The sequence below is a fragment of the Hemiscyllium ocellatum genome, chromosome 17 (assembly GCF_020745735.1).
Source record: "Hemiscyllium ocellatum isolate sHemOce1 chromosome 17, sHemOce1.pat.X.cur, whole genome shotgun sequence".
In the NCBI taxonomy this organism is placed as follows: domain Eukaryota; kingdom Metazoa; phylum Chordata; class Chondrichthyes; order Orectolobiformes; family Hemiscylliidae; genus Hemiscyllium; species Hemiscyllium ocellatum.
Genome location: NC_083417.1, coordinates 40,885,660 through 40,904,580, shown reverse-complemented (window position 1 = coordinate 40,904,580; position 18,921 = coordinate 40,885,660). Strand labels below are relative to the sequence as shown.

The 18,921-nt window shown below is 37.8% G+C and overlaps 1 protein-coding gene across 4 annotated transcripts in view; it reads right to left on the bottom strand.

The window, feature by feature from the left end:
• phkb (phosphorylase kinase, beta) overlaps positions 1 to 18,921 on the bottom strand; it is a 262,162-nt gene that overhangs the window by 27,984 nt on the left and 215,257 nt on the right. For 3 of the 4 annotated variants that reach the window (XM_060838108.1, XM_060838110.1, XM_060838111.1), the window contains 3 exons: positions 18,249 to 18,330; positions 11,994 to 12,051; positions 32 to 122 (listed from right to left, as the gene is read on the bottom strand). In XM_060838108.1, coding sequence (XP_060694091.1) covers positions 32 to 122; positions 11,994 to 12,051; positions 18,249 to 18,330 — 231 coding nt within the window. Of the gene's footprint in view, positions 1 to 31; positions 123 to 7,743; positions 7,835 to 11,993; positions 12,052 to 18,248; positions 18,331 to 18,921 lie in introns of all 4 variants that reach the window. The other variant, XM_060838109.1, reaches the window with a different exon arrangement.

Here is an 18,921-nt window from a genome sequence, read left to right as displayed (position 1 = left end):
TGTTGTACTGATGAGTAAGGTGTATACTTACTTGTTTACCCTGAACTAAAACCCTAGTAATTGATGGAGCAAGGCTGTCCACTTGTTTACCTAAAATACTTGCAGTGAGGCGTACATTAGACCTGGTAACAAAAAAACATAATTCTACTAGATATTGGCTGTATAAGATAATGTAAAGTATAGTCAACTAATCCTGTTCTATTCCAATTTATAAATATATCAATGAGCGAGAGAAAAAAAAACTATGAAATGACTATGCTCGAGCAAACAGAAATTAAATGCTATCCATCCTAGTCTGAAAAGGGTAAACAAAGCCATGGCTGCAGACACTGAATAACAACGAAACTAGCAAGTAACCCAAATGTTCTTAGCCACAGAAGAGTTAGTAATTAATTTTCCACTGCATTCAAGATATCTGATAAACACCTACCTGTGTGCACAATTTTCTGTAAAGCTATTTTATTTCCACCTATTTCAAAACTGAACCAAAAGTGTTACAGGTATCTCTAAAGGGTTAACTTGTAAAATGAAATCTTGCCATACCTGAAGATTGGTATTTGAGTATTGCTGAAAAAGGAAATACGCTGTTGAAGCTGTTTGTGTTGCACTCTTTAGGACAGAATTGCAAAAATACCGTTGACATTGGCATTTTTGTGATTCTGCCTGATGAATACAAGATGGAAAGTATTAACAGTATGCCTCTTTCTCAGCAATATTCTGCATTTCTTAGTAAGAACAGGAAAAATTTTCAATGTGTAAAGGAAATGCCAGCTGATTATTAGTAGTAGTCCCAAATAATTATAAATCAGAGCACATAGATGGCTTTCAGAACTAACCACAGACTTTATATTCAATCTTTAAGAGCAGGATATGTAAACTCATTGTATAGCTATGATAAAAACTAAATGTTAAGGAAGAATCAATTTATTATAAAAGGAAAGTAACAGATATTTGTACTCAATATCTTAAGACGATTTCTCCCTAAAGTTAATGATAAGATGTAAGACAAAGGAAGTGTAGCTCTTTGATGCCGTTGGCGAAAATTTGAGTTTACATTAGATCTGTTGGTTTCAGCTTCAATGTTGATTGGCTTTTTAGCACATAATGTTAATGTTTGACATTCTAGTCTTAGGGTCAGTGACTAGACTTTATATCAGAGTTCAGCTCTATGGGAATGTTCAAGACTGGGTGAGCTCAAGATTCATATTTTGGCATTCAAGAAGGTTTGAAACAATGTTCAGGGTCACAGAGAAAGGACACTGGACTAAGTCAAAATATCCAGGAAGCCAATGCAGACAATAATAGGCTGAATGGCCTACTCTGTAATAATTCTGAGTTTCTTCACAATTGGATGTGAGATTCCTTGAGGGGGTGGTGAAGACATTTAACAGAATGTTTCCAGGGATGAAAGCCTTTACTTACAAAATTAGCTTAGGTTGGAAAAGTTTGAAATTGGTCTCCTTGAAGCAAACTAGAACTAGGTGACACAGTTTAAAGTAAAGTGTCCCCAACTAAGCTGGAGATGAGGATTTCTTTTTTCCTCAGAGGCATGACAGTCTATGGAGCTCTCTTCCCCAGAGAACAGTAGAGTTGGACTTAGATTCTTGGCTATTATAGGAGTTGGAGGTTATCAGGAATAGGCAGGAATGTGAAGTTGAAGCCACAGTTGGATCAGCCATGATGTTACTGAAGGCAGATGAGGCTAGAATGTCCTACTCCACTTTTAACTTGTATGTTTGAATGAGCTTGAAGGGAGATATGATACAGATATCCAAAATTATGGTAGGGTTAAATAAGGTATCCTAAAAAAACTCCTCCTATTAGCTAATAGTACAAGGATTTGGGCAAGAAATACATGGATGCAAGGGAAAAGGTTCCTTACAGAACAAGTGATAATGAAGTGGCTCCTGCTACCTATGAAGGCAGTAAAGGCAAAACAGCGGTTTCCAAAATGGAGTAGCACTTGAAGCAATAAACTTATAGGGATGCGGAGATAGAGCAGGAGAACAGGCCTGTCAGCATTGTTCTGTAAATATCTGGCAGGGTATCTGGATTAAACGACCTCCTTCTATTCTGAATTCTCCAACAAGTTTAAACCTTTCCCACTTCCTCCCTTCTTTAAGCTCTTTCTTAATATCTGCATGTGAATAGCTTCATCTTGGACTACTGCACATTTCTGTCTGATTCTGCCTTTCTGAAGAACATTTAAAAATTGGAAGAGGATAAACCTATATAGTCTATAAAGCCAGTTCAGCTATTCAATGTGATATGGGCTCCTCTTGGGCTTCAAATCCACATTCCTGCCAGTATCTCATATCCATTGATTCCCTGTGATACCAAAGATCTATCTACATTAACATAAATACATGGAGTCAAGGCATATTCACAGACCACTGGGATAGATTCACAACTTGTTAAGGGAAGAAATATTTCCTCAGTCAATTCTAAATAATCATTAGTCTCTTATCCTTAAACTGTACACTTTTGCTGTAGACTTTCCAGCCAACAAAATGTCTCAGTATCCACCATGTAAAGCCTCTTCCTAAACGTGAATGTTGCAATGAAATCAGGGTTTATTCTTCTAAACTCTAGAGAATATAGGCCCAATTTACTCAGCCTTTCATCACTGGACAATCCCCTCATCTGAGGAAAAGGTAAGGTAAAGCTGCTCCTATTAACTGATGCTTCAAACATTTTAAGAATGTTGTCTATACTGAAGGTGCTATATAAGTGCAATCTATTGTAACTCAGGAAATGAGAGAAACAACAGAGGGAAAAGAAAAAGCAGAAAGTATAAATAATTGCTGAGTGAAAATGACATGAGAGAAAATAATTATGAATTCTGAAAAGAACCAACAAAACTAATAACATGGCACACAGTGAAAATTTGACCAAGAAATGAAAAAATATCTAAGAAAGAAAAGGTCAGAAAGAAATGGAGGGGTTGGGGGAATTGGCTGTGAGGGTGTTTGGGATTGTGGAGAACTGCTATATGCTGTGCTGCGTTCGTGATTTGGGCCGAAAATGGGTGAAAACAAACCAACTTATTAGTGAGACAACCTGCACTCAAAATCTGCTCAAATGTTGGTCCTACTGCTAAATTTGTATCCTGTGTGTGTCTAAAGTAATAGTTCCAGTCCTTAAATATACCTTTAAGAGTTTAAGTGCGCATTGAAGGATTTTTCTTGATTCCTATTATAAAAGTAGTTATCAACAAAGTGGGGCTAAAATCAGCCTTATCCAACTCAAGTCTTTTCAGGTCAAACGAAGCAACACAATGTGAGAGCACATTCAAACACTGAGATACAGCAACATATCTTTCCTCATGAAATTCATTGACAACATTAATGTCACAATAAACAACTTCAATACAGTACATTTTGGAACAGCACTGAAAAAATGCCACAATTTTTACATTTATATCAATGGACATGGTATGCAGACCATTTCATTCATGCATGAATAACCAATAATGACATGGCCAGCAATGCAGATGGATCCTCCTTTTATTGTCCAACTGTTCAGAAATAACCATCATTAAAAGATGCATTTTAAAATGAGCTGAAACGCACTCTGTGTTGTTCTGAAAAGATTACTTGTGAATTGTGAATATTAGTTGTAACAAGTTTCAAACCTAAAATAACAATGAAAACATTTTAACAGTTTTCCTGCTGTTCACATGACACTTGCTTGATGTAAAATACATCTTTTTTTCTTTGAGTTGTCTTGTACATTAAAGATGTGAATATCAATATGTGGCAAGTGTTTGAAATGAGTAGATATTCAAATAGAGGTGACAACTTAGACTTGTAATGCCAGGCTTCTGGCTGGGCATCATGTCAGTTCCCAGTGAGGTTATCAGATAGTGAATTATTTAGCTTTCAGGCAATCTACCTCGAGATGAAGGAAGAGATGGCCAACAAAATAAGTTCACAGACAAGAAACTCTCTTTGCTCTTTTTTAGAAAGATAAAAGTGATAGAGTCTGCAACAAAATATAACTGTAAATGAGAGAGGGCCATTAGGCAATTGTTGCAGGGACTATTAACATAACAAAAAGACCATTAAAAAGACAGTGTCACAGCAAGACCTTTTCCAATAGAGGACCACAGAGTGACTGAAACTGGGAAAGGACACAGAGCAACTGGCACAGAGGTGAAGCCATACTGTTACTGTGACTAAGGAAGTACCAGATAGGCATTGCAACTGAGACATGGTCACACTGAGACTGCAATCGAGATGAGTCCTGAGGCAGGAATATCAACTGAGTTTACAGGGAGTCCTGATATGGAATCCTAGCACTTCCTGCAGGCGATATTTCATAAAAGTTATCTCTGGTCACAATGGTGTGGAAATGATCAAAACAAGTACAACATATACCAATTTTAGGTTGCAAGGTCCTTCAGAATGGCACATTAAACTGCATTCATGTAAAATTGTATTTGTACTTACAATTTCTGGGGTACTTTGTGATTATCTGAAATTACCATTGAATTAATTTATGTACACGATGGATCCTATGTCTATTGTAGGACTCATCTGCAAAATTACATACAGTGCAACTCAGGATCCTAAGCAGTCAGAAGACAGAGAAGAGCAGATATGTACACAAATTTCAGTTAAGTGTAAAAGTAATCAGGTAACGATAGAGGAGGGTTACAACTTTGGCTACATTAACTGGGAGATCATAGAGCGAAAGATTTAGAGGGACGGTAATTTTTAAAATATATCCGTATAGTTTTTTAAAATCCAGTTTGTAGATGTCCTGCAATAGAAGCAGTGGTCCTGGGCTTAACTTTAGATAATGAAGATGAGATATAATTTGGCCAGAGCGGACTGGTAGCAGATATATTTAGTAAAACACATTCAAAAAGGAAATTCGCAGAGTACAGGGCTAACATATTTAACAAAGATAAAGGGTGGACCAACAAATGTAATGATCCTTGGATTTTGAAGGATATGCAGGACTGAATAAAGACCAGATACCTAGGCCTCAAAAGAGCAGATGCCCAGAGGAGGACAGAATGTACAACAGAGAACTTAAAAAGGAAATTAGGAAAGGAAAAAAGGGTCATGAATAGATAATGGCGGTAAAGTGAAGAAAGGTCCTAACTTATTTTACAAATAAAGTAAAGGTAAAAGATTCTGGATCAGTGGTGCTGGAAGAGCATAGCAGTTCAGGCAGCATCCAAAGTGCAGCGAAATCGACGTTTCGGGCAAAAGCCCTTCATCAGGAATGAAGGCTGTGAGCCTGAAGCGTGGAGAGATAAGCTAGGGGAGGATGGGGGTGGGGAGAAAGTAGCATAGAGTACAATAGGTGAGTGGGGGAGGGGATGAAGATGATAGGTCAGGGAGGAGAGAGTGGAGTGGATAGGTAGAATGGCACCACTCCCCACCTCCTTCCTCCGCTACATTGATGACTGCATTGGCGCCACCTCGTGCTCCCGTGAGGAGGTTGAGCAATTCATCAACTTCACCAACACATTCCACCCTGACCTTAAATTTACCTGGACCATCTCTGACACCTCCCTCTCCTTTCTGGACCTCTCCATCTCCATTAATGATGACTGACTTGACACTGACATTTTTTACAAACCCACCGACTCCCACAGCTACCTGGATTACACCTCTTCCCACCCTACTTCTTGCAAAAATGCCATCCCGTATTCCCAATTCCTCCGTCTCTGCCGTATCTGCTCCCAGGAGGACCAGTTCCACCATAGAACACACTAGATGGCCTCCTTCTTTAGAGACTGCAGTTTCCCTTCCCACGTGGTTGAAGATGCTCTCCAACGCATCTCGTCCACATCCCGCACCTCCGCCCTCAGCCCCCACCCCTCCAACCGTAACAAGGACAGAACGCCCCTGGTGCTCACCTTCCACCCTACAAACCTCTGCATAATCCACATCATCCGCCGACATTTCTGCCACCTCCAAAAAGACCCCACCATCAGGGATATATTTCCCTCCCCACCCCTTTCCGCCTTCCGCAAAGACCGTTCCCTCCATGACTACCTGGTCAGGTCCACACCCCCCTACGACCCACCATCCCTTCCTGGCACCCTCCCCTGCCACCACAGGAACTGTAAAACCTGTGCCCACACCACCTCCCTCACCTCCATCCAAGGCCCTAAAAGAAACTTCCGCATGCATCAAAGTTTTACCTGCACATTCACTAATATCATTTATTGTATCTGTTGTTCCCGATGCGGTTTCAATCTATTGCCTCTGTCCCAAGCCCCCTTGTCAGAATGTGCCAATCCGATCCCCAATCTGCAGTCTCCCAATATGCTAGACTCTGTACTGAATTCCAATATGCCAAAACACCCCCATCAAGTCTCAGCCTGACATCTTCCCAAGTCTCAAAGTAGCACTCCCTAGCCTCTGATCATCCAGTCCAACCTCACATTGTGAATGTTTCTCTCTCCTTGGCATGGACAGGAACAATTTCTGTTTAATTCTAAAGGTGTGCAGTTTGCATTGCTATGCCATGTCAAGGATGTGCTGATGTCACAGATTGATGGAATAGCACTAGAGTTATATATAATTTGATGCACAATTCTCCTAAACTGTAGAAAGCATTCCCTCGAATACTTACCTTGACCTACCAGAGGCTGGATGGAACAACCCTGCTGATGTAAATTTATCATCCTTGTCTCTATGGAGGAGGGAATGCCGCTGAGCCAAGACATAAGTATTTGAGTCCCACTTCAAGACTTGATAGCCACAAAAGATGCATTTACAATGTGGCTAAACAGTCAAACAAACTTCAACTCTTTCCAATTTCCTACTGTAGGTAGTGAGAACGGGAATTTTACCTGGTCAGCCGCATATAATGTGGAGTGGCAGCTTTCAAGCTTTAGCCTTCAGGGACAGGCTAATGACCTGTTTCAGGAAATACTAGTTATGGAGGCAGACCTCAGCATATGTTTTGTATGTCTAGTGTGCCATTAATCACAGGAAAGTCTCTAAGATTCCAAGTATAAGAAAATGGGAGGCAGCAGGATAAGTTTTAAAGTGAGATTAAATAAAAGCACACAGCAACAAAAAAGTCAAAGATAATTAGCAAAAGTAAAAATAATGAACCATGTACTATGCTCAGGTAAGTGAACAAAATCTTATACAGGTTAGAATAAATACATTTTAACTTGGTCCAAAAACTCAGTAATGCTCTTTGTTTTACATAACATTGGTAGAAAGTCAAATCCAAATGTTTCAATGTTTGTAATGAACTACATACAATAATGGTTTTAAGTGAAGTGTAAACAATGTGCTTTGTGTCAAAATGTCAACTTGTACTTTCTGAAAATTGAGATGTGGGAATGTTATGGATCAAGCATTCAGGATTTGATGGAGTGCAACAAGGAATTAGTGAAAAATGTTTTAACAAGCACAGCCGATGAATATGCAAGTCAGAAACATGAGAACCACAACGGATGCAGCTAGGCATAATTAATAAAATATGTAACTGATAATCATTTAAATTAAGAAACTTATTTAATGAAATGCCTTGTTTGCGCAGAAAAAAAGCAAAACTAGCTATTCAGTTAAATTAATCAAACACATGCTGCAAATCTAGCAAATCTAAGAGATCATTTAAGTGAAGAGAATGGACATATCTCTGGTGGTTGCTATAAAGCGTTAGCAGACAATTATGCAGTGCAAGGCATTCATTAAAAAGATTTGGGTGGAACTATGACACACTGAAGATGGCACCAAATCTCTCAAATGCTGTCCTAATTACCTGCTTCCCATGTACCAGCATTGTGGTAATATGTGGGGCAATAGAGGCAGCAATCAGCTCTAAAAGTGCAGCACTGTAACGTACAGCCAACCTAAATATATTGCACAATGATTATATAAAGGTCATAGGAATTGTAAAGAAAGTTAATCAGATTTCTAAACATACTGAAAAGTCTACATCTTATAAAATGAAACCATTTCATTGTTACACTGTACCATTTTTGTCATGAAATTACAATTAAGTATTTGTAAAAAGGACAACAAATATGTAAGACATGGCTAAATAGATTAGGAACTACGGTAGATACTTGATGATACTTGTAGGGATCCAATACTCTTCCCACACCAACCTCACAAAACAAAGAATTAACTATTTTTAGAAGTTCTCTTTCAGCTCTGAAAGTGAATGCTTGTTTCCTCACAATGTCTGTTCAAGTCTTATTGAACAGCATTGACCTCTGTCACCTCTGCTGAAAGATTAGATGCTCATATGTCAATTGGTCTGCTGGCAAACTGCGTTATATAATACGACACTATCAGATTTATTACAAAGCTGAAAGAAGTGTCAAAAATGCTCCCTGGCATTACCACTAGTCCTCAGGTACAAAGGTGGGATTTGAAGACAGTCAACTGGAGAAATCCTGTCAGCAGTCTCCAGAGTGCTGATACACAGATATTCCTAAACCATACTGATGGCAGGTGCTTTCCATTTAATGCCTCTAATATATGTCTACTTAAAATATTTCTTGAACTTGACCAAACTTGTATGCAACAAAAGGTGATTTCCCTGACAGTTATTGATCCATCAGCTCTTTATTATTAGACGCAAGAATCCTTTTAGATTTCATTTTACTTTTTATTCAGGGCACTAGGTCCTTCATCAAATATGAGGGATATTTATCAGCAATTACAAAAAATACAACTGAAATCCTTGACTAATAGTTATTTTTGTGACTTTACCTTAGAATCCCAAAACTGTTTGCAGCAGAAACTCTGAACCGCAATTTCTGAAATCTTTATCAAACTTTAAAACTATTTTAAAAAGAAAACAATGCAAATACTATATAAATTTAAAGGGGCAGAGTCAATTGTAATGTAAAGGATTTTATAAGTAAATATACTGAAGATATTTAAAGAGGTGTGACCTTTTAGAGACAAAAGAGTCGCCTTATAACAAAGATGAAAAAAGTGGAGATGTTTGTTTTCATCTTTAAGGAAGCTGAAAGTGAGACTGGAATATTAAGGATGAAAAAAGTATTCAAAACAAATATATTTTTAAAAATGTTATGAGAGTTACCGTTCTCAGACATGGAGTATTCCAAAACTCCCTAAAAAAATTTCTAGAAATGAGAATTACAGTGTACTCTAGGGTAACAAATGTTATGTTTCAAGAAAATGGAACAGAATAGACAGAAAGTCACAGGCAATCTGCCCTTATTTGTGAATAAAAATATGATTAATGAATATTTAGAAAAGCGTGACCAAATCAGGGAGAATTAATATGGATTGTAAAAGGCAGGCTGCGCTTCATTGATTTTACTACTCTATTTGAGAAAGTCTAGTATATGGTTAAAAAATACATGTAGGGAATGTTATCTTCATGTCAGAGGCTATTTGACAAAGCTAGTGTAAAAGAACTGTTATAGAAAATTAAGGTACACGTATTAAAGTAGCTACAGAAATGACTAAGGTACACAAAGTGAATGGTAATGTATACCTTTTTGATTGTAAAGCCCTAACAGAAGTGCACATCAGCACTATTGAGGTTGCTTAGGTTCCACACACATAAATGATCTGGGTATAGGTGCAGTTAAAATGACATTTTGAAGGTAATCAGGAATATATGAAAATGACAAAAATGAGGAAGTAAAAAGGGAAATTAGAAGTGCTAAAGGAGAACGTTTAAGGAAAACTAGCAGTCAAAATAAAAAGACGAAGAAAAAACATATAAATGTATAAAAGAGTCAATATATAGTTGAAGGTGGGGTGATGACATTGTTCAACTGGCAGCTTGGTTCCACTACTCTTGTCAATTTTCAAAAATGACTTAGGTGAATGGAGCACTTAGGGTGAATTTGGTAGTTTGAAGGACATTTAAGGAAAGACACAAAGTGCATTAAAAAGGATACAAAATAGATTTACCAGACACTACCAAAAATAAGGGACAGATGAGAAGGTGGAAAGATAATGACCGTGGTTAGAGAATAGAGAGGATCAACATGTGGCCGAATGTAGTTTTTAAAATTCTGAGTGGTTTTAAGAGAGAAAATGGGAAAGAATTGTTTTTTGTAATTAGTGGGACAATAACTAGAAGTCTTAGACTTGAAACAATGTATAGAGAGGTAATTAGAGTTTTTTTTTCATTCAGGGACTTGTTCGGGTCCAGAACTGTCTAACGGAAACGTGGCAGAAGCTGATTCCGTAAGTGACTATAAAATATAGTTAGATAGATTTTTGAAGATGATGGCTATGGACGAGAGGAAAGTGCATAGGATGAAGCATAAATTTCTATGATTCTATAAAGAGTATACCACATAAAATGCAGCATATCTAACTGCGGAGGATGAAGACCTGATGGATATTTATAAACACCAGTGCAAAATTATGATGCAAGAATACAGATGGACAAGGATGTGGAATTGGAACAATTGTTAAGAGGAAGTTGATTCCAAAAAAAAAGTAAAACTCAAGATGGCCGAAAGAAAATAGGGGGAAGAACAGATAGCAGCCTTACACATGAATATACTGCCAACAGGGTAAATCTTTCCTAATAACTCCCTTTAACAAAAAGAGTGAAGGAAACGAGTAATTGTAGATCAGTTGGTCTAACATCAATCACAAGCAAAGATATTGATGCAGACATAAAAAAAACACAAGAAAAATAAAGGAGAATGATTGGAATGAAAAGTCTTTCACATAGTAATATTGGAACACTGCTTTATCACATCTGGTTATAGGGACAGAAACTTAAGAGTAAAATGGATGAATATTTGATAAATATGATGAATATAAGACAATAATTGAAAAGAAAGTGGGTTAAGCAATATACAGTCCTAGATTAATGGTGCTGCAACATACAATTAATTCCAGCAAAGGCTTTCAAGGTTGATTAATCCGTCTCTACTGTATGTTCCATGATTCAAATAATACAATAAGCATTTAGTACGTAGGTTTGATATCCAGACGTTTCATTACCTGGCTAGGTAACATCGTCAGTGGCAACCTCCAAGTGAAGCGAAGCTGTTGTCTCCTGCTTTCTATTTATATCTTTCTCCTGGATGGGGGTCCTGGGGTTTGTGGTGATGTCATTTCCTGTTCGTTTTCTGAGGGGTTGATAGATGGTATCTAGATCTATGTGCTTGTTTATGGCGTTGTGATTGGAGTGCCAGGCCTCTAGGAATTCTCTGGCATGTCTTTGCTTAGCCTGTCCCAGGATAGATGTGTTGTCCCAGTCGAAATGGGTTTTTTTTTCATCCATATGTAGGGCTATGAGGGAGAGGGGTTCGTGTCTTTTTGTGGCTAGCTGGTGTTCATGTATCCTGGTGGCTAACTTTCTTCCTGTTTGTCCTACATAGTGTTTGTGACAGTCCTTGCATGGAATTTTATAGATGATGTTGGTTTTGTCCATGGGTTGTGCTGGGTCTTTTAAGTTTGTTAGTTTTTGTTTGAGAGTATTGGTGGGTTTGTGTGCTACTAGGATTTCGATACCAGGATACATGAACACCAGCTAGCCACAAAAAGACACGACCCCCTCTCCCTCATAGCCCTACACACGGATGAAAAAAACCACCATTTTGACTGGGACAACACATTTATCCTGGGACAGGCTAAGCAAAGACATGCCAGAGAATTCCTAGAGGCCTGATACTCCATCCACAATACCATAAACAAGCATATAGATCTGGATACCATCTATCAACCCCTCAGAAAACGAACAGGAAATGACATCACCACAAACCCCAGGAACCCCATCCAGGAGAAAGATATAAATAGAAAGCAGGAGACAATAGCTTCGCTTCACTTGGAGGTCACCACTGATGATGTTACCTAGCCAGGTAATGAAACGTCTGGATATGAAACCTACAGCTCAGCGAGCAAACCTCTCCCCTAAACCTCAACCTGAGCTACAAACCTTCACAAGCCTTGGGACAATAAGCATTCTTATTTTAAATATCTGAAATATCAATCATGGAAACTTGACACACAGTAATACATAGAGAAATACAGGAAAACAAACAGGACTATACAGACCAGTGTTTCTTTCTGCCTGAACGTTGATAAACTCTTTCCAAACGATCTACAACAGTCCCTGAAAACAGAACACCATTTTTAATAGGATGTACAGTTTAACTTGGAAAAAAAGTTTAGATAATTTAAAGGAATAAAATCAAAACTGCTGAAAGCAAAACCAATTTGGAATTCAGGTGCGATGTTCCACGAATTTTCTAAGATTAAGTAATTTCCACATAAAATAACTTTGAACTCAGCACAGTCTGGCATATATGTGGAAGTGCAACATAGAACAGTGCTAGCAAATTATTTTCATCCATTAAAACATTATAATGAATACAAGAATTGCACTCTGGCAAACCCCCTACTATTAATACATTGTTACAGGAATGCAGATCACATAATCGACTGATTCAACTATTATATGAATCTTACCAACAGCCACATGCATTCACAGTTATTGTAAATGTTAAAGTTTGATATTAATAATTAATTTATACTGTGATCCAATTAGAACGGCTGACACTCAAGTATGGGTATTATTTGTCAGAAATATTGATTAAACTACAAACCACTTTAAGTATAGATAGCTATACTTAGTTTTAAGGCTAATCATACAGGACCAAAACAAAAGAAATGATCGCCTATAATGAGCAACAATGTCATATACGTACCAAGTTCAAAAGCTTCCATAGTTAAATCAACACTTTTAAAAGGATGAATAAACATAGCATTCCTGATGTCTTTATGATTTCAGCACAAGGGGCAGTACATATTATCTCTGCTACCCTCAGAGCACAATCATAGAATTATATCTTAACAGAAACACCAGCAAAGAAATAGAAGGATATGGCTGTATGAATTTTGCTATGTAACTCATACAAAAGCAAAGATCAAATGAGGTAAATAGTCTTTTTTCCATATTATAAACTGTCTTGTCTTACATTTTCTCAGCTAAGAGTCAAATGCATCAAACGTTTTGTAGGGCTTCTCATCACAAGTCTAGTAAGATCTCTTGCCACGTCTTAGCAAACTCGCCGGATTAACTACCTTCCCCGGCCCATAGCATCCCTCTATTCCAGTTTTAGCCCCATTTCACCATGCATTGTTTCAGGAACAACTCCCCACTGCTGGGATATCCTTCTTCACTCTGTCAGCTCAAGTGCCCCCATTTCTCTCTGCACCTTACTCACAATATCTCTGATAATTTATCGACCTCCCACAAAACACAAGCTCACAATTGCCTGCAACATCTTCACTCGCTTGTTGTCAGCACCCCAATCCCACAACACCACTCACCATACATGTCCTCTGCACAACATACTCAATCAGTGCACCCCCCCCCCAAACCTGCATTAAACGTAACAGCCATGCACCCACTTTCATCTCACTTAATACTTGTCTCTGTCTCATGTCAGGAGAAAAGCAGCCCACAGTTAGGCAGAAAGATTCAAGATGGCTGGTGGGCTTCTCAACATTTGGCTCCTCATCCACCATGTGGAGAGAATCTTGACACTGACCATCCTGAGTGTTTAACTAACTGAGTCCAAACCCCTGAACTGATGTGGAGACTGCCTTTGACTTATTATATTTGGAGCACCTGACCACAGTCCTTCCTTGATCGGAGGACTGCTCACAACCATGACAAACAAATCTGGATTTGTGTCTCTAATCCCTACAGCAATACAGCAATTGTGTAAGCTTGGTAACTCAGGCTGAGGGGGCAAGGCATGGGAAAGCAAGGAAGAGTGGGATGCTTTGAGCATTCAGGGAGGCACAGAGCAGGCCAGTGTTCTGACAGCAAGCAAAGAGTCTAGTGACATAGCCTGGTGCAGTCCATGAGCTGAGTATGTGTGCCTGAGTACACAGTGTCCATGCTGCAGCATTATCATGATTGTGGTCAGTGCTGCATTGAAGTGCAGAAGCTTACTGTAAGTGCATCAGAGATGTTCTTGTGATTTCTTGGAGGGTGGCACATGTCAAATCCCAATGTGTGTGGACATGAAGTGCATCTGGCCAATGGCCATGGTACGTGCCCTGAGATGTTGAGACCATTTCCAGCATGTATGTCCTTCTGGAGTAAGCAGTGAGCTGAAACCACCAGGTACCAGCTCTGACTTTCATGTTAAGAATTCTTGGCATCTAATTTTATCTGTGCAGTTCGTAAGAAAGGAAGTTGCATATGAATGAGGTGCAATAAGCCACTATTAGGGTAGTTAACAAGCAATAATCCCCCTTAATAGGTAACTTGTGCTGTCGAGTGTAAAACTCACCTCAACAGCTGGCAGATGCATGATAAATGCAATGAGGTGCTCCCAACATAAAGATAAGCGTTGTCAAAATTCTCACGTAATTCTACCTGAATTCTCAACATAACTCAAATCATTAAGGCTCCTATAGGATTTTGCTTACTATGACCTCTACAGCAAAAAATTAATAATTTGATTGTATATCTTAGTACTGGCCGTGCGAATTTGATACTTTAAACTGGCTGCCATGTTTATTAAGATAGTAACTATGAGTATACTTTCTACATGTTAAACATCTCTGTTAAGATATAATTTAGGTATAATTCAGAAGTTCTTTGATCATGCTCTGAGGGGAGTAGAGATTATGTGCACTCCCTTTCTGAATTTGTATCCAATTTAACTATAATTTATATGGTGTCCTTTCCTGTTGTTCCTCTATTTCTTTCTGTATCCCTAAACCTTTTGGTTAAATAAGTTCCGTATGTGCCATTAAAGTAATGGACCATTGTCGATTTCCATTTCAAACAAATTGTAATTAATAACAAGTTAAAAAGGTGAGGAATAGGTCAAACATTTCGCTTGCTGTGACTAGTGCTATTTCAACATTTTATGGGTTAATTTCTCATACAACATTAGGAGTTATGGCAAGCATTAAAAACAATACAACACCAGATTGACTTATAAGAAGGAAACATGATAAAACATGTGTTTTCAACTCATAAGTAATATCAGCAATATGCAAGTACTGCGGAGCAAATCATTTTCCTCTACACAAAAAAACTACTGGTTTGAAATAAATTGTATTTGAAACAGTGCACAGAAAACTACTATTACTCTAACAATAACGAGAGTGATTTTCTTTCTGAATTTTTCCTTCCTGCTGGTCTTTTGTACAATAATGAAGCCATGGAAACAGAAGTGTTTTTTTAACAGTGTCTGGTTTCATGTCTCTCTGGCATGCATCTAATTGCATTGTATAATCCCATACTGCGCTCCAAATTATACATGTGTCATTTTAATAATGCATCCTTTTGTAACTCTGAATGATAATTTGTTATGTTGATTGATAACTGCACACCAAAGGAATTGTAAAGGTTAAAATCTACAGTGTTTCTACAATTTTCTATTTTAATCTAAATTGTGCGATTGAGCAGCATCAATGTCTCTAAAACCAACAGAATGATGGTCTCTGTTCATTGCCATCCACAGCTGAACAACATCAAGGCTACAAAGGTCAGAAAAAGATAAAATGAAGCAAGAAATATACAACCAGAATCTGCGATTTTCAAGAATGAATTTCACCACAATGCAAAGGAAAAATTAATTCCCTGGCGATATTACAAAAAAAATGGAATACTCCTTGAAAAATTTGTCACATTCCTTTGGTGCTTCATTTTGCTATCTTAGTTGTAACTAGATGTTTTACTGACCTTACCCTAATGAATGGTATGAATTCAATATTTTGACAAATTTGAGTGGAAATTGAGTGTAAAACAACTGTAAATCAGCATAAGCTTACAGAAAACTGTCATTGTTATTTCTGTACAGAAAATAATAAAAATATACAGTTCTTCAACATTGAATAACCTTCATTGTCACGCACACTCAAATGAGTGCAGTGAAAAGTTTGTCATGGCACTTCGCAGCACCATCTAAGGTACAGGGTACCTAGGTACAGATACTTTAAGTGTTGTCACAGAATTGATATAATTAAAGAAAAATTAACATGGGAATATAGGGTTTAAAAGTCCAGAATGAGAATAAAAGAAGTGTCTATATAATACACAAGTTATAGTCCTTATAGTCCTTTTCCAACATGAGTCCGGCGACATATATGAACTACAGCAGTCTTTGCAACCTGCTGGTGCTCTATTAATGAACAGAGAGTTTAGGTATCTCATTCCCAAATCCTCTAACTCAGTCTGCATTCTTTATCTCTTCCTTAACATCCAACTCTGGGACCAAACTTTAATTTCCTCTCCCAACTTTCCGCTATAGCAAGAGGCTGAATAGACTGGGGCTGTTTTCCCTGCAGCGTTGGAGGCTGAGGGGTGGCCTTAGAGAGGTTCATAAAATCATGAGGGGCGTGGATTGAGTAAACAGACAAGGTACTTTCCCTGGGGTGGGGGAGTCCAGAATTAGAGGGCATCTGTTTAGGATGAGAAGGGAAAAATATAAAAAGAACCTCAGGGGCAACTTTTTCACGCAGAGGGTGGTGCGTGTATAGATTGAGCTGCCAGACAAAGTGGTGGAGGCTGGTACAATTACAACATTTAAAAGGCACCTGGATGGGTATATGAATAGGAAGGGTTCAGAGGGATATGGGCCAAGTGAGTAGATTAGGTTAGGAAATGTGGTTGGGATGGACAAGTTGGACCAAAGGATTTGTTTCCGTGCTTTACATCTCTATGACTCTAAAGCCTCATTATCCATTTTTCTTTTCATCTGGGAAGTATCTAGAGACATTTTTCTATTTTAGGAGCACTATATAAATCAAAGTGAAAGAAGAAACAGAACTTATAAAACCCAGAAGAGCTACAGCTTCCCAACACTATTTTCCAAGATTAGAGTTTTGATCTCTATGTGTCCTATAGAAGAGAGGGACAAGTTTCCTTGTATGTATCAAACATAATGTTTTTCAAAGGAATGCTTATTATAAGCAGCCTGCAGCAATCCTGTGTATCATTTACATTGGACAATTAGACATCGCATTATCTGGGTCTATTCAAAATATTATTTAATTCCAAATGCTTCTATAGGCATATGTTATATAAATATGTGCAAACTGGAGGAATGTTATCTGTGGAGTAGCTATCAAGAGAGACTAAATAAATTACCATGCAATCAAGCAGAGTTTTGAGTTCTACATTTTGTAAAATTGAATAAAATCTACAATTTGCCTGCGAAAACAATAAAAGTCTCAACAGCTTTAGAGTGGCATATATCTGGAAGCTTCATTAAATAACAAATCATATTAAGTGTTTTTTGTTTCACTGAATAGAGCAATTATTTTAAAATTCCAAGCATAATGCTTTTCAACACTATATTCGAAAATGGGATAGCAACTGAAATTTAAAAACTGCTTTTCATGAAAGTGACTGTAAATATGCAATCTTCCTTGGTTTCAACTACAAAACTGTGCTGCATTCGTCCTTTTCAGATGAAAGCTGCAGTAATTGAAGCTTAAATTAACATGACAGCAAAAATTACATTTAAAGCATTAGTTTCCTGACTCCTGATGACCCTCTTTACTTAAAATGCCCACCTTGTTGAATTTTTGATTTTGCTTCCAATCCTGCTTTTCATTCTCTTGTGTTTGCTGGATCCCCTGCTGACAACGTTTTCTCCAGGCTCTGGCCTAACCCTCTCTCTTCAGTACTGCCACACCATGTGTTCTTTCACAGTAGTCCCAGATGGGCCCCAACATAAATCATCACTGCACCTGATAGCCAAGCAGTCCATGCAACAGTTGGACCCTTGCCTATGGTTTCAGGATTAGTACTTAAAATCAAGAGTAAGATTTAGATTGTACATTGTCGTAGCTGTGGGAATGTTTGCCGAGCTGGGAAGTTGATTTGTAGACATTTCGCCCCCTCTCTAGGTGACATTTTCAGTGTTTTGGAGCCTCTTGCGAAGCGTTGCTTAACTGCGTCTTCTGGAATTTATTTGGTTCTATTCCTGCTGCTTCCGGATGTTCATTGTAGTGGCCGGTATATTGGGTCTAGGTCTATGTGTTTGTTGATGGGGTCCATGAATGAGTGCCATGCTTCTAGAAATTTTCTGGCTGTCCTCTGTTTAGCTTATCAGAGGATGCTCCAAAGCCCTGAGGATACCACCTAGATGGGGGATGAAATGTCTGCAATTCAACTTCCCAGCTCGGCGGACATACCCGCAACTATGACAATCAGCTACAAATGTTTAGGCAAACCTTGAATATATTACACATAAATAAGACAAATTTGTTAAGAACTGGAAATTATGCAGTTAGAAAAATTTTCATCACTCTTCGACAATGTAATAAACCCACCTTCTGCTGTAATGAAATGAGACCCTTCTCGTTTCAGCAAAATACTCAAGAGTATAGCTTCACTGACAAGGGAGAGGCCATCCTAAATAAACACATGTAGAAATACAAAAGAAAAACTTCTAGTGGTCAGTAGACAATATTAGTTTCACTGAAATATGTTTTAAAAATCAAGTGAAATTTACTTCAGGGTTTGTATCTAGAATCGAAGTGAAACTGTAGCATATTTTATTATCTAATGATGTTGACATTTTTAACATACTTTCTTGGAGTACATTCTGAACAGTTTACTCAGAAAATGTATGGAAACAAATAGGAATAAAAACATTTAACAGATGTAGAGAGGATACATGTTGCATTTTAAAATGTTTAAGTATAAACTATAGTTCTATTATTTTATCAAGTTACTAATTAAACTTGTAAATATTCCCCTTGTTATTTAAATCAAAACTGCAAAAATATTAATGTTTAAAAACATAACAATATTTAGTATTAAATGATTTGTGTCTATAGAGCTCCCTGTTATCAAACTAGGCAAATTGGATTTTAACAGTGATAAGGATGTGAAAGTCATTCAACATAAATGGGAATAAACACATGATCTTATGTTTATATTAGCACATTACTGCAGACTATATGTTGTTGTGGTTCTGTTCGCCGAGCTGGAAGTTTTTGC